The sequence below is a fragment of the Lactuca sativa genome, chromosome 5 (genome assembly GCF_002870075.4).
Source record: "Lactuca sativa cultivar Salinas chromosome 5, Lsat_Salinas_v11, whole genome shotgun sequence".
Lineage (NCBI taxonomy): Eukaryota > Viridiplantae > Streptophyta > Magnoliopsida > Asterales > Asteraceae > Lactuca > Lactuca sativa.
Window position 1 is genome coordinate 310,162,459 of NC_056627.2, and position 11,839 is coordinate 310,174,297.

The following is an 11,839-nucleotide window of genomic DNA, read 5'->3' on the forward strand; positions in this document are numbered from 1 at the left end:
TTCTGAAATTATATTCACTGGAAATTGCTGTATATATAACTGCTGACTATTTTACAGATTTAATGCAGTTTCAAGTACGATTTTTTTTTTTTTTTGTCGCTCAAGTAGATTTCATATGTGTCTAAATCTTTTTTTTGATTGATCATGTCGAATTGATTGTAAAGATGTGGTATTTAATTACTACTTTTGATTGTGTTTTGTATGTTTGAACATAAATAGTTTATCTTCTTTTATTACTCAATCTCCCCCCTCTTAAATTCTTCTGAGAATAGGTTTCAAGAACACAAAGAGGCCCCCCTCTAAGAAGTGTACGTCGGTGAACTTTATGGAAAATGAGAGATGAGGATGGGACCATTTAAATTGTAATGGAATAATCACGGAAAATAAGCTTTCTATAAATACATGTCATGAAATAAGTACTATTTAAAAAAAAAAAAAATCCAAAATACCTAACTTTCGAACTCAATTATTAATATCGTACATGTTTTTGTCTGGAACCTTTATGTCACAAGATGAAGACTTGAACTCAATTATAAGTATCGAAGTAGCTTTATTCGACAAAAAAGTTTTTCGGGATTACAAACAAGGAAAAAAAGTTGAGCTCAAATTATTGGTTTTAGGTCTACTTATTGAATTATTGATGATGTTTCTTGGCTCCAATTGTGGGATCTGTTCCAAATTCCTCTAAATACTGTGGAAGAAGACTATATATACATTTGTAATACTGTGGAAGAAGACTATATATACATTCGATGATGTTTCTACGCTTATAAAATGTCCTTTTTTTCAAACTACAATTTTCCTCATTGAGATGTTATGCAAGTTGTCGTCATGCAAAAAATGGCCACAGGGGTGTTGCGCGCAATGACCCACGTGGTCCTGAATATTGACTCCACAAACAGGTGAAATAATGATTGTGTGGGTCCAACCATAAGGGATGTTGCGCGCCAATGACACATAACATGAGAAGTCCTCCTAGGAAAAACAATAATGCCTCATAGAATGCCTATGTAAGGGAAGAGAAGCCCTTCAAAGAGTAAACTATAAAGGAAAACAATAATGCTACAAAGAAGCCCCTTAGGCAGCAATAAGGTTTAATACATTGAAAAGTAGGCCCAAAAAATACAAATAAACCCATTTACCAGAGGACTCTTCACTTGCAGTTATAGGGTCTCTTGAAGCCGGAAGTTCCATTTGAGTGTATTGAATATCATCAAAGTTATTAAACTATGACCAAAAAGATCCTCAAAAGGATGGGGAACTTTAGAAGATGTCCCCCATCTTTCGGAGTCGCTCATTACAAAAATTATGGTAAAGTAGTGTGAATTTCTTAAAGGTTTTAAATATTTGTTCAAATGCTTCAAAAATATTATTTAGTATCAGTATAAGATTGCTAAAACATAATAATAATAATAATTTTTATTTACTAACAAAAAAGACAATACCTTAATCTCAATTTGCCACTCTTCTTCTTCCATATCAAATATGTTAGTTATTAGATTATAAACACTCCCCGTTTGTTCTTTAGCTTCAACCAAGCGGCACACTTTGATTTTAGATAGTCGTAACATTTTTTCATTTTTTTTATTCACTATAAAATTGTGTTATATTTCTATTTTTTAGCTACACTCTTCCACGAGCCTGATTTCAAGCTACTCCTTCCACATCTATTAACTGTCATTTCATGTAAACATGCTTCAAGAAAGGTTTTCTTTACACCTCTTGTTTCCAACCAATTTTAAGGCTCTTTATTGAATGTCTAGGATCAATTCAAAACACCGAAGAACCATATATTTTTCAATATTCATTAGAGCAAATCCAGATTTCAAGCATTTTAAAAGCAATCTAATTTTTCAGCATTATGATTTTTCATATTTTCATAGATAACATCAAAATAAAAGCACTTTAGCATAGGGAACATCAAAGCAAAAGCATTTCAAGCCAGGTTTTTAACATTTTAGGTCAAACTTCAAAGTTCAAGCAATATGATTTTCCAAAGTTCATACCAAAATTTTGATTTTAGAGGTGGTGTCAGAAAAAAAAAAATCAATGATTTTATATAAAAAAAAATTGATTTTAATGATGGTTTCAACAAAACAAACGATATCAGTGATGGTATTACCGATTTCAAACCAAAGAATACAAATTTAGTGATGTTGGCAATGGAGGCGGAACTAAAGGTCGTGATCACAACAAGTGTGGTGTGGGAAGATCGACTGGTTTCTAGGGAAAAGGGACATATTCGTCCAATAGGTCATTCCAATATATTTTAAATCTGATTCATTAAGATGCAATATTTCGACGATCAAAACGTTATGAATTTACCAATTCAGAGTCGGCCTCTTAATATAAACTCTTTTGATGTTTTCCAGATAATTTAATTACATATAAAATACTAGTATATTTCTTATTGTAACGTAATGCAGAAAGTGAAATAAAAGTCAAATGTTGTCTTAGTAAAAAAAATGTTATTGATATTTATTATAATGAAAAGATAAATAAATGATTTAATATATATAGTGCACATTATTTTTTTATTCATCAATAACAATTTTTATTAATAAGTTAATGAATAAAAAATAGTAAAAAGTGAACAACATAAAAAGAGAATTTGTAACATATAAAAAGATTAAAAAGGTTAAATACTAAACTTTTTAATTTAAATACAAAGACAAGTGGGGCTATGTAGAGATGGAATATTAAAGTTATTATAAACATATTTTTTATGTGAAATCATATCATTAGAAATTATAATGGTGTCATTAGCAGAATCTTTAGTTGATATTTAAGTCAACAAATTTGTCGATTTCTTTTTAATGAGCGTGGGTCCCTTCTTTCTATAATTTGGTGACACACAGTCGCTTCCTTATCTAAGTTGGGTTCCTCACAACAACACAAAAGATGTCGTTTTTTGCTTTTGGAACAAGACTTTATAAAACACAAATCTCATCAGACGCGTCAATGGATGTAATGGGGACCCATTCTTCTTTTCCTTTAAAAAAGAAGTCCACTTTCCACACCACGTGTACATTTCTTTATTCCTTTTAATGAATATTAAAAATATATCCTCCTTTTAGTTTAGTAGGTATCAGTTATTTTTTGTAATAACGATATAGTTGTTAGAACAAGTTCTTTTTAAATTAAGCGGTTAAAGGAAATAAAATCCAAATGGATTATATTTTGATTATAAACTAGTGGTTTATCACATCACTTTAGATGCATTACAACTATATAAACATTTTAACCTATGAGGTTATTAATAATAATTCAACACAAATTGTGGCAAGACTTCAACAATTATAGGGTGTCTTATTATTTTTTCGTGCACAATTTTGGCTTCAATTACACCACTTCTAGTAATAAAGAATTAGTATAGAAACAAAAATCAATTAAAATAAACAAGAAATATTAATTTTAGGGTTAAAATTAAATTGTTATAAAGTTATATCGGTCATGGGCTATCGTAATCTAATAATTTGATATTGGGCCTAAAGCATTCTATCTGCTAAATGAGTCAATAGTCAAACTGTCAAGGCCCAAGTAATCCATCTTACTGGGCATTGGTTTTGGACCTAACTGGCAAGTGGCACGGTCCACATCCTTTGGTGGAATCAAATGCCATGTGGGCTGTGGCTAGACTCATAATTTTTATGTTTACTATTTTCCTTAAAAGATTATTTCCTTCTATATTTTGAAAACATTTTTGTATTATTATTTTCATTATTTATTTATTTTTGTATTACTATTTTCATTTCTTTATTTATTTAGATGAAAACCATCAATCGTGAGACGATGTCCAATTAATCAAAAAACAAGATCACATCTCTGACCAAACGACACTTAATCCGATATATATCAACCTTACAAAAACTAAAAAAAACGAGAAAAAAAAAAAGAACAAAAAAATAAACCACTAACGCTCATGCAACTAAGTACATACACGGCGCCATGTCCAACAAATCCTCAACCGTCCAAGGGTACAATCGTCTTTTCACTTCTCCCATTTCTGTGGAAAACTTTTTTTTTTCTTTTTTCTAGAAACAGCTAATTAGTATCATGTTGTCGAACTAATTTCTTTTTCAAAAGAGTCATTTCTTTTTCATGTTCTTTCTTAAGGTAACTCTGAGCAGTTGAAGTAACAATTGTGGAGAAAAAATTCAACAACATCAACCATATGATGGAGTTCCAAACTGAAGCAAATGAAAGATCCCATGGTTTTGCCTGAAAAAAAAAAACCATCAAAATTAAATACGATGTCGGTTTTATTTAAAAACAAAAAGCGAACAAAGAAATTAATTACCTTAATTCTTGAAGAATCAGGAGGAGTAGCTGCCATATATTTATCCTTTATGGCCTGCAATTTAGCTACAACTGGAGGGAGGACAGAAGCAACACCAGGGATGAAGCTAAATGTCCATAACAACTCACTTTCTATCCAGTTCAGAAGTTGATTATTGCACACTGAGATGATGAACACAGTCTGCAAAAAGATCACTCATCAACCATAGTATACAATAGTAGAATTATGTTTTGTATTTTTAATAAAAGATGAAGCAGATATAATAAGCATAGAAAAAACCAAAAAACCTGTATGTGAGCTTTGATGATAGCCTTCCCAATAACTGTTGCGAGAAAAAACTCCCAAAATGGAATCCCAAATTGACCACACATTATGCCAGCAAGGTCAAATAGAGGATTTGGTATCTACATATTGTGCTTCAGCTAATTAAAAACGAGTTAAAACTAAGTATAGTAAGACCTTGTTTCTTTACAATACATGACAAAACAGGTTGTACTGCATTTGGACTGAGACTGACACTTGTTGTAGATCTCTGATCCGTAGTGAAAAAGACATAAATGCCCTCCCCATGCTTATTATAGAAAAAAAACTATATATGTACAATGAAAACTAACCGAAGCAAGGAGTAGAATTGTGAAGAAGTTCAAATATTGTGCATGTGACAAGAACCAACGCTTCATGTTTGTAGAACGCCCATTATTGTCTCCTGTTGAATTATTGATTTCTTCTATTTCTTCTGCATTACCACCCGAGATACTTGCTGCATAAAAATGTACCTCGTTACACAGTACAGAACAGGACAGGACATGACAGAACAGAACAGGTTGTAGTGGAGTTGGTGATAAAAGAATAAATGACAATATGCAATGTGTGAGAAACCTGCTCTTGAAATGAAATATGGAGGGAGTTCACCAATTGCAGTTCCAAAACCCCAAAGAATAGATTCAATCTGAACTTGTGGTAAAATGCTAGAAAGTGGAACTGAATGAGAACCATGTGGAGATGAAAACAATGGGGGACCAAACTCTGAGCAATCCTTTTTAATCCATGATGGACTTCTATTAAACTGTATTGTATCATATGGAGCACTTTTGATATCGACTCTACCACATTGCATTGCTTTCATTGTAAAGAAAGCAATGTGGGGACCCAAATACAGGACAAAAGTATGCAGACCAGATCCTGATCATACACAAGAAGACAAAAAAAGGATAAGAAAATGCAAAAGAACTTAACAGGTGTCAAGGGTGTTTTAATAATTGTGATTACCAAGACCAATAGAAGATGCAACGCCAAGAGCCATCCACCACAATCCAAATCGTGAATATTCAACAAGCACTTCAACTTGCTGGAGGAACAGGTGAATTATGTATAATAATTCAAGATTGGTGCAAAAAAGATGTTGATTATATGGTTCATGTTCTTTAAAAAAATATTTTGAGTACTACCTTTCTATGAGGACCATCATCAGTTATAAGAAACACTCCAACCCCTGCTATGGCTGCTACGAAAAGCATAAGCAAGCAACCATGAGCCAAAATGTATACCATCGAACTGCTTATGTGTTGAAGAATAGATAAAGTGAATAGCTTCAGTGTTTTGAAAGGTTGTGATGTAAGTGTCAGTTTCTCCACTTCCCATTTATGCTTCTGACGTAATGCTACAAGTATTAGCAATCAGTCAGCCCATGAAAACAGATCAAAAATCATCAAAGGAACAACTACCTCTGCTATCTAGTGGTTCTGTTATAATTCGTGCTGATGACTAGAAGAATAAGTTCTAGGTTTTGCCAAATCAATCGAAGTGGATATAAAGGTTATGGAGAAGTATGATTCTCATTCAATAGCAAAAGCTATATAGCTACAATGCAATATGGCACCAGCTACAGGGTGTCAAATGATAATGAGAATAAAACAAATGGAAAACTTGCGACCCTAATGAACATAGCATATATTATAAATTCTCTTAAATTACAACGAGTAAGATAGTACGTACGTGTATTTGACAGATTTATAGCAACGTAACCCTAACGTGATACCGATTTAATACGATACAGATAGGGAAAAGTTAAGTTGAATCATTTTGACGATTTGCCATGCAATTGACACGAATATCCGTAACAACCAATAACAAATTCAATTCAGTCCGATAATTTAATAATCAATCAATCCGTTCGAAACATGTACAGATACAGTAACACCAATTACCAGAACACGATTCAAATGAGAAGAACAGTTAAAAGAATCAAAACACTTGCCTGATATAGACATATCGAAATGCTGAGGAAAAAGAGAGATATACACGACTTGTTCGTCGTTTGTTACATGCTAAAAACACAAAATAGAAGCCTTCTCCATGTCTGAATTCGGTACATTGGTCGTTGATTTGGGCAAAAATTGGATTTCCAATCGTATGGAGAAAGGAGGAGATATGAAATGAAAATCAATAACAAACGAAAACCAAATGCGAAGAAGATGATTTGAAAGAAGAAAAAATATCCATGTGATTCTGGTTATGAAGACGAAGGCTGCAACGGTGTCGTAGTTGCGTGCACATAGAATCGTAAAAACACTGCTTTTGCGGTCTCCCGTTGCTTTTCTTGTTGGGGTGTGATTTCTCCAACGGGTTATTCAACATTCGGATTCGGCGGTGGGTATTAGGTCCTTTGTATAGTTTAAATTTTAGTAAATAAATATTAAAATAATTATATTATTACCGAATAATCTATTCTAACAAATATTTTTTTTATTATATGTCATATTTTTATTTATTCTGCATGTTATTTTATAATTATTTTAATTTTTTTCACCTATCATTTTATAATTTTTTTCCAATTTTTTAAATTTCGTATTGTATTTAAACTTAATAACCGTAATAAATATATATATCAGCTTTATAAATTTTCCTTCTGATTTCAAAATTTCTAAATTAAAACACAATTATTTTTTTAGTTTATTTGTTTAAAATAAACACTTTAATTTTAATAATTTAATTTTTTTTCATTTTTTTTATAAATTCAAACTCCTAAATTTATAGACTTTCATATTTAATTTTTTTTAATAAGTCTGTGTAATATACGAGTCTTACAACTAGCTTAGAATGAAAGATAGAGAATTTGTCAAATTTAATCATTTTAAAACTTAATTTGTCTTAAACCTAATTAAAATGATCATCAAGTCCGTAGAGGTGCTCTGCGTACTTGATATACTGTAACGTCCCAAAAATTCATAGTAAAATTTTCATTTCCAAAACAATAAACCATACAAAGGAGATGCTCCAAAATCATTCAAAGTGAATATATCATTAAAACATCATAGTAAAAATCACAAATAGCTAATGCGGAAAACTCTATGGGATGTTATGCAGTCACGTTGAGTCCTTCCATTTGGAACCAGAAGTACCTGAAGCAAACAAGTGCCAAGAGCGACCTCCTGGTCTACCATGCAAGCATGGAAAAGACAATTAGCATCTATATATAATTGCCAGGGTCCCGACCTTGGTCTTAAATACAATTTTTCGGGAGCCATATCAAGGTCTTTCATATAATTTCCAAGGGTCATCACCTACAAGAATCAACCAATAGAACACATTCTTCTCCTTCTTCTCTTATTCTTCAAGCCAAGAAAGCTCCAAAAGGTCAAGAATCAACCAAGGAATTAGGGTTAGGGTTTTTCTGAGGTAAAAGGGTATTGGAGGCTAATAATGAACCCTAAAAATGACTCGGAGAGGCTTAAATACAAGGGAAACCCTAAAAGATCATCGGCTTGGATGCATGAAGGTTTGGATCGATCGGATACACTTCAAGTATAAAGAACAAAAGTAAAATAATCTAAGAAAATAAAGAACATAAAGTAAAGAACACAAGGAATTCTCCAAATTGTCTTTCACCAAGAAATAAGTTGTTTTCACCAAGAAAACGGGTTATCACAAAGACGGTCGCCAAGACGAACTCTACATTAGGGTTTACCCTAATGTTGAATATATACTAATCTATATAAGTATATCCCTTGATTACATGGATTATATCTAATCTATACTAAGAACCGATCCTCATCACAAAGATATCGGATCTGCTATATATTCTATACATATTTGTATCATTACCTAAGATACAATAGATTACGTAGAATAATTATCTATACGCTGACGCTGTGACATCCCCAATTTCACGGCCAGAAAAGACCGATTTGTTTATGCTTTGTTTTATAAATCAGAGTATTCGCTTAAAGAAAACAGTTGCGGAATTTGTTCCCAAAACAAGATATGATAATAACTTATCAAAACATTTCTCAAAAAGAATGTATTTTCATTTAATAATAAAACCTCGAGATGTCATGTTCCGATACAGACATATAAGCATAAACAGAACTTACATTTAATTACACTAATGATTTATATCTCCTTTAAATCTCTCTGTGAAATATATCTTCGTATCGATACTTGTGATACAAAGAAAACTGAGTGGGTCAGGCTTGGGAGCCTAGTGAGCATATAGGGTTTTCATCCCACAATGTTATATCATATAAATATATATAGAACATCCAAAATTATATAATTTCACCATATAAAAAGCAACTCTTATCCCACCCCATTGATCCTCACAATGCCACAATCTAAACTCTCGTATCTAAACTTTTCCTCTTTATCTGATCCCTACTCACGGATCTAAACTAATCTCTCCACCTGATCCATACTCTCGGACCTAAAACTAACCTCTTGGTCTAATCCATACTCCCGGATCTAAACTAATCTCTTGGTCTGATCCATACTCCTGGATCTAAAACTGTGCCCAATCCATACTCCCGGTCTAGGGACAATTAACTATGTCTTAATCCATACTCCCAGATTAATAACAAGTTTACCTATTGGTCTGATCCATACTCCCGGATCTAAAACTGTGCCCAATCCATACTCCCGGACTAGGTACAATTTACTATACCTAAATCCTGTTCTGATCCATACTCCCGGATCTAAACTGTGCCCAATCCATAATCCCGGACTAGGGACAATTTACTATGTCTTAATCCATACTCCTGGATTAATAACAAGTTTATCTCTTTTCCTATTCCATATTCTCGGATCTAAATCCAATCTCTTGATCTAATCCATACTCACGGATCTAAAACTAACCTCTTGATCTGATCCATACTCACGGATCTCATCTACCCATGTTCTACCCAACATATTCGTAGATACAAAATATATATACAGTTTAACTCATTAAAACCTATATAGTTCATTCATTCCATACTCATCTCAAATAAACAAACAATATATAAACACATAGCACGTATTTCATAACAAATACTTAATATTTATGTGTTAGAAGAAAGTGACCACACACTCACCCAAAACATATACTTAATACATTCAAACAATACTTGTATTATAATCGTGTTTATGAAAGGGACTATACACTCACTTGATCAGAAGATGATCGAACAACACTACCTTCAAGTAGATATTCTTCGGTGAAACCGGGATCACTTCACACACCGGGTTTCTCGCGGGTAGAGCTTCGGCTCGGAAAGTCTTTTCTTCTCGGGATCTTCGGGTTTTGGAACTTGCTTCGGGTCTTGGGGTTGATACCGGGGATTTGGGGGTTAAAATAGGGCTTAGAGGGTGTATCGGGAGTGGGAGAGAAGGGATGGAGCAACCATAGTCGGCTGGCCCTTCAAATCTATTTATAGGGCAAATTTGGCCCTTGCCACGTCGTGGCACCCTTTTTCCACGTCATGGGCTTGGTCGTCACTGCATACGTCATCGCAAGTTGCATCTGGGGGACTCCTGGAGGTGTAAGGAGACTTGCCACGTCGTGGCACTGCTTGCCACGTCGTGGTCTCTGACAGTTTTGGGGTTTCGCGCCCCGAACTTCAGAAATTCATAACTTTCGCATACGAACTCCGTTTTCGACGTTCTTTATATCGACGCGATGGTGAGATTATGCTCTACAACTCTTGTTTAGACTCCATTGGCTAATTTTGACTTTATTTTTAATATATTATAATTATATTACTTATATATTATTTTTAGTAGGCAGGGACAGGAAAACTCCGTTATAAACTCATAACTCCTTCATCTGAACTCCGTTTTCGTCTGTCTTTTTATCGTTGGACTACTATCGATGAGATATTCAATTCTAATTTAGATTGTTTTGGATAAATATCGCTCTAACGTAAATTCACTATTTACGTCATGTTGTGTCGTGCCGGTTCTGTCGCGAAACTTCGACAGGTCATAACTTCTTCGTTATAACTCGGATTTCGATGTTCTCTATATATTCGGAAACCTCATAACATATACTATAACTTAGTTAAGATTAATCCTTCTAAATAATCTTCCTTCAAAAAGTCATTTTTGATGCTTATCGTCTCTAAATTGACTAGCCCTAATCTACGGGCGTTACAATTATCTCCCCCTTAGGATGATTACGTCCCGGAATCATCAACGAAACAGGATTCGTATATTGACTCCATACGCTATCTCTCCATCCTAAGTAATAACCGTGATGTTCAGTCCTTCATCTGCTCTTCTTACTATGTTGGACTTTCAATCATAACCTTCGAGTTACAAATTGTGACTCCTTCTTCTTCTTAGGATAAGTACTTTCATTCATCTATTGCAATAGACCGATGGGTCATGTTCTAATGACCTCTCATCGTATGATGCAACGCTTAGACTCAAGTCTCTTAGAGTCAAATTCCAGAATGGAATATACCTTCCTTCATATTCTAATGTGATATAATAACATTTTTACATGTAGCATTTCTAGCTACAAGCTTCCTTAACAACAAGCACGATGCTATCGATCACATTGATTTCAATCTTCTAACTTGAGTCAGATGCTACCTCGAACTTGGTTCTTTGAACCACGTAACAAACTCATTGTAGTCGGACTCAATTTGATATGACCACTAGGGTCGGAATAACAACCATCTTACTAGTAATTACCGAAACAAGGGTAATGACATATCCGAATAAAACGGAATCAATCACTAGCTTCTTGGTAACCTTGTGACTTTCCCTGATCCAAGTGTGAGTCCTGTGCTTCCGGTAGTATATGCATCTACTACCTTTCACACCTACTTATACTTGTCCTAAGTATTGTCCCGCAGTCGACCAAGTCACCATACAAGAAAATCACAAAACAATGTAACACATACGAATGTGTCCAAATAATCATAAACAATTTCCCTAGACTCTACTAGGACTTCTTCATTGATCAATCTTCAATCATCAACTTTACTTCAACTCGATTGGTGATGGAAATACCAGACGATGAGACAACTTCAAGAATTTCATCAATCATTCCATCATCCCACCAATCGAAGGTGTACTTCAGACGTATCGTACTCCTCTAAACGTACTGTTATTTCATAAGACATACTCTAAAGGCAAGATACCACTCTTACGATATCTTTTGATAGGTGTCATCCACCATCATAAGCCTTCTTCATTTCCTCCATTTACTCAATTTATCTGCGAGTCTTCACCATGACCTCTTGTACATCCGAGCAGACATTTGGTGTACCAAGCGAG

At 33.8% G+C, this 11,839-nt stretch overlaps 1 protein-coding gene across 1 annotated transcript; it reads right to left on the minus strand.

Annotated features, from left to right (window-relative positions):
* Positions 1–3,800: 3,800 nt before the first annotated feature.
* Positions 3,801–6,934, minus strand: LOC111890799 (vacuole membrane protein KMS1). Its single transcript, XM_023886885.2, has 8 exons — positions 6,558–6,934; positions 5,749–5,960; positions 5,570–5,648; positions 5,180–5,482; positions 4,915–5,060; positions 4,588–4,704; positions 4,301–4,480; positions 3,801–4,221 (listed from the first exon to the last, which is right to left on the minus strand). Exons 1-8 carry the CDS (start codon positions 6,568–6,570, stop codon positions 4,045–4,047), a joined length of 1,227 nt encoding a protein of 408 aa, XP_023742653.1. The 5' UTR covers positions 6,571–6,934; the 3' UTR covers positions 3,801–4,044.
* Between the last annotated feature and the right edge of the window lie 4,905 nt (positions 6,935–11,839).

Coding starts and splice junctions, on each gene's coding strand:
- LOC111890799 (XM_023886885.2), bottom strand. Junction 5,649..5,748: donor ATGATGGTCCTCATAGAAAG/GTAGTACTCAAA, acceptor CTGTTCCTCCAG/CAAGTTGAAGTGCTTGTTGA. Junction 4,222..4,300: donor CTGATTCTTCAAGAATTAAG/GTAATTAATTTC, acceptor TTTTTTTTTCAG/GCAAAACCATGGGATCTTTC.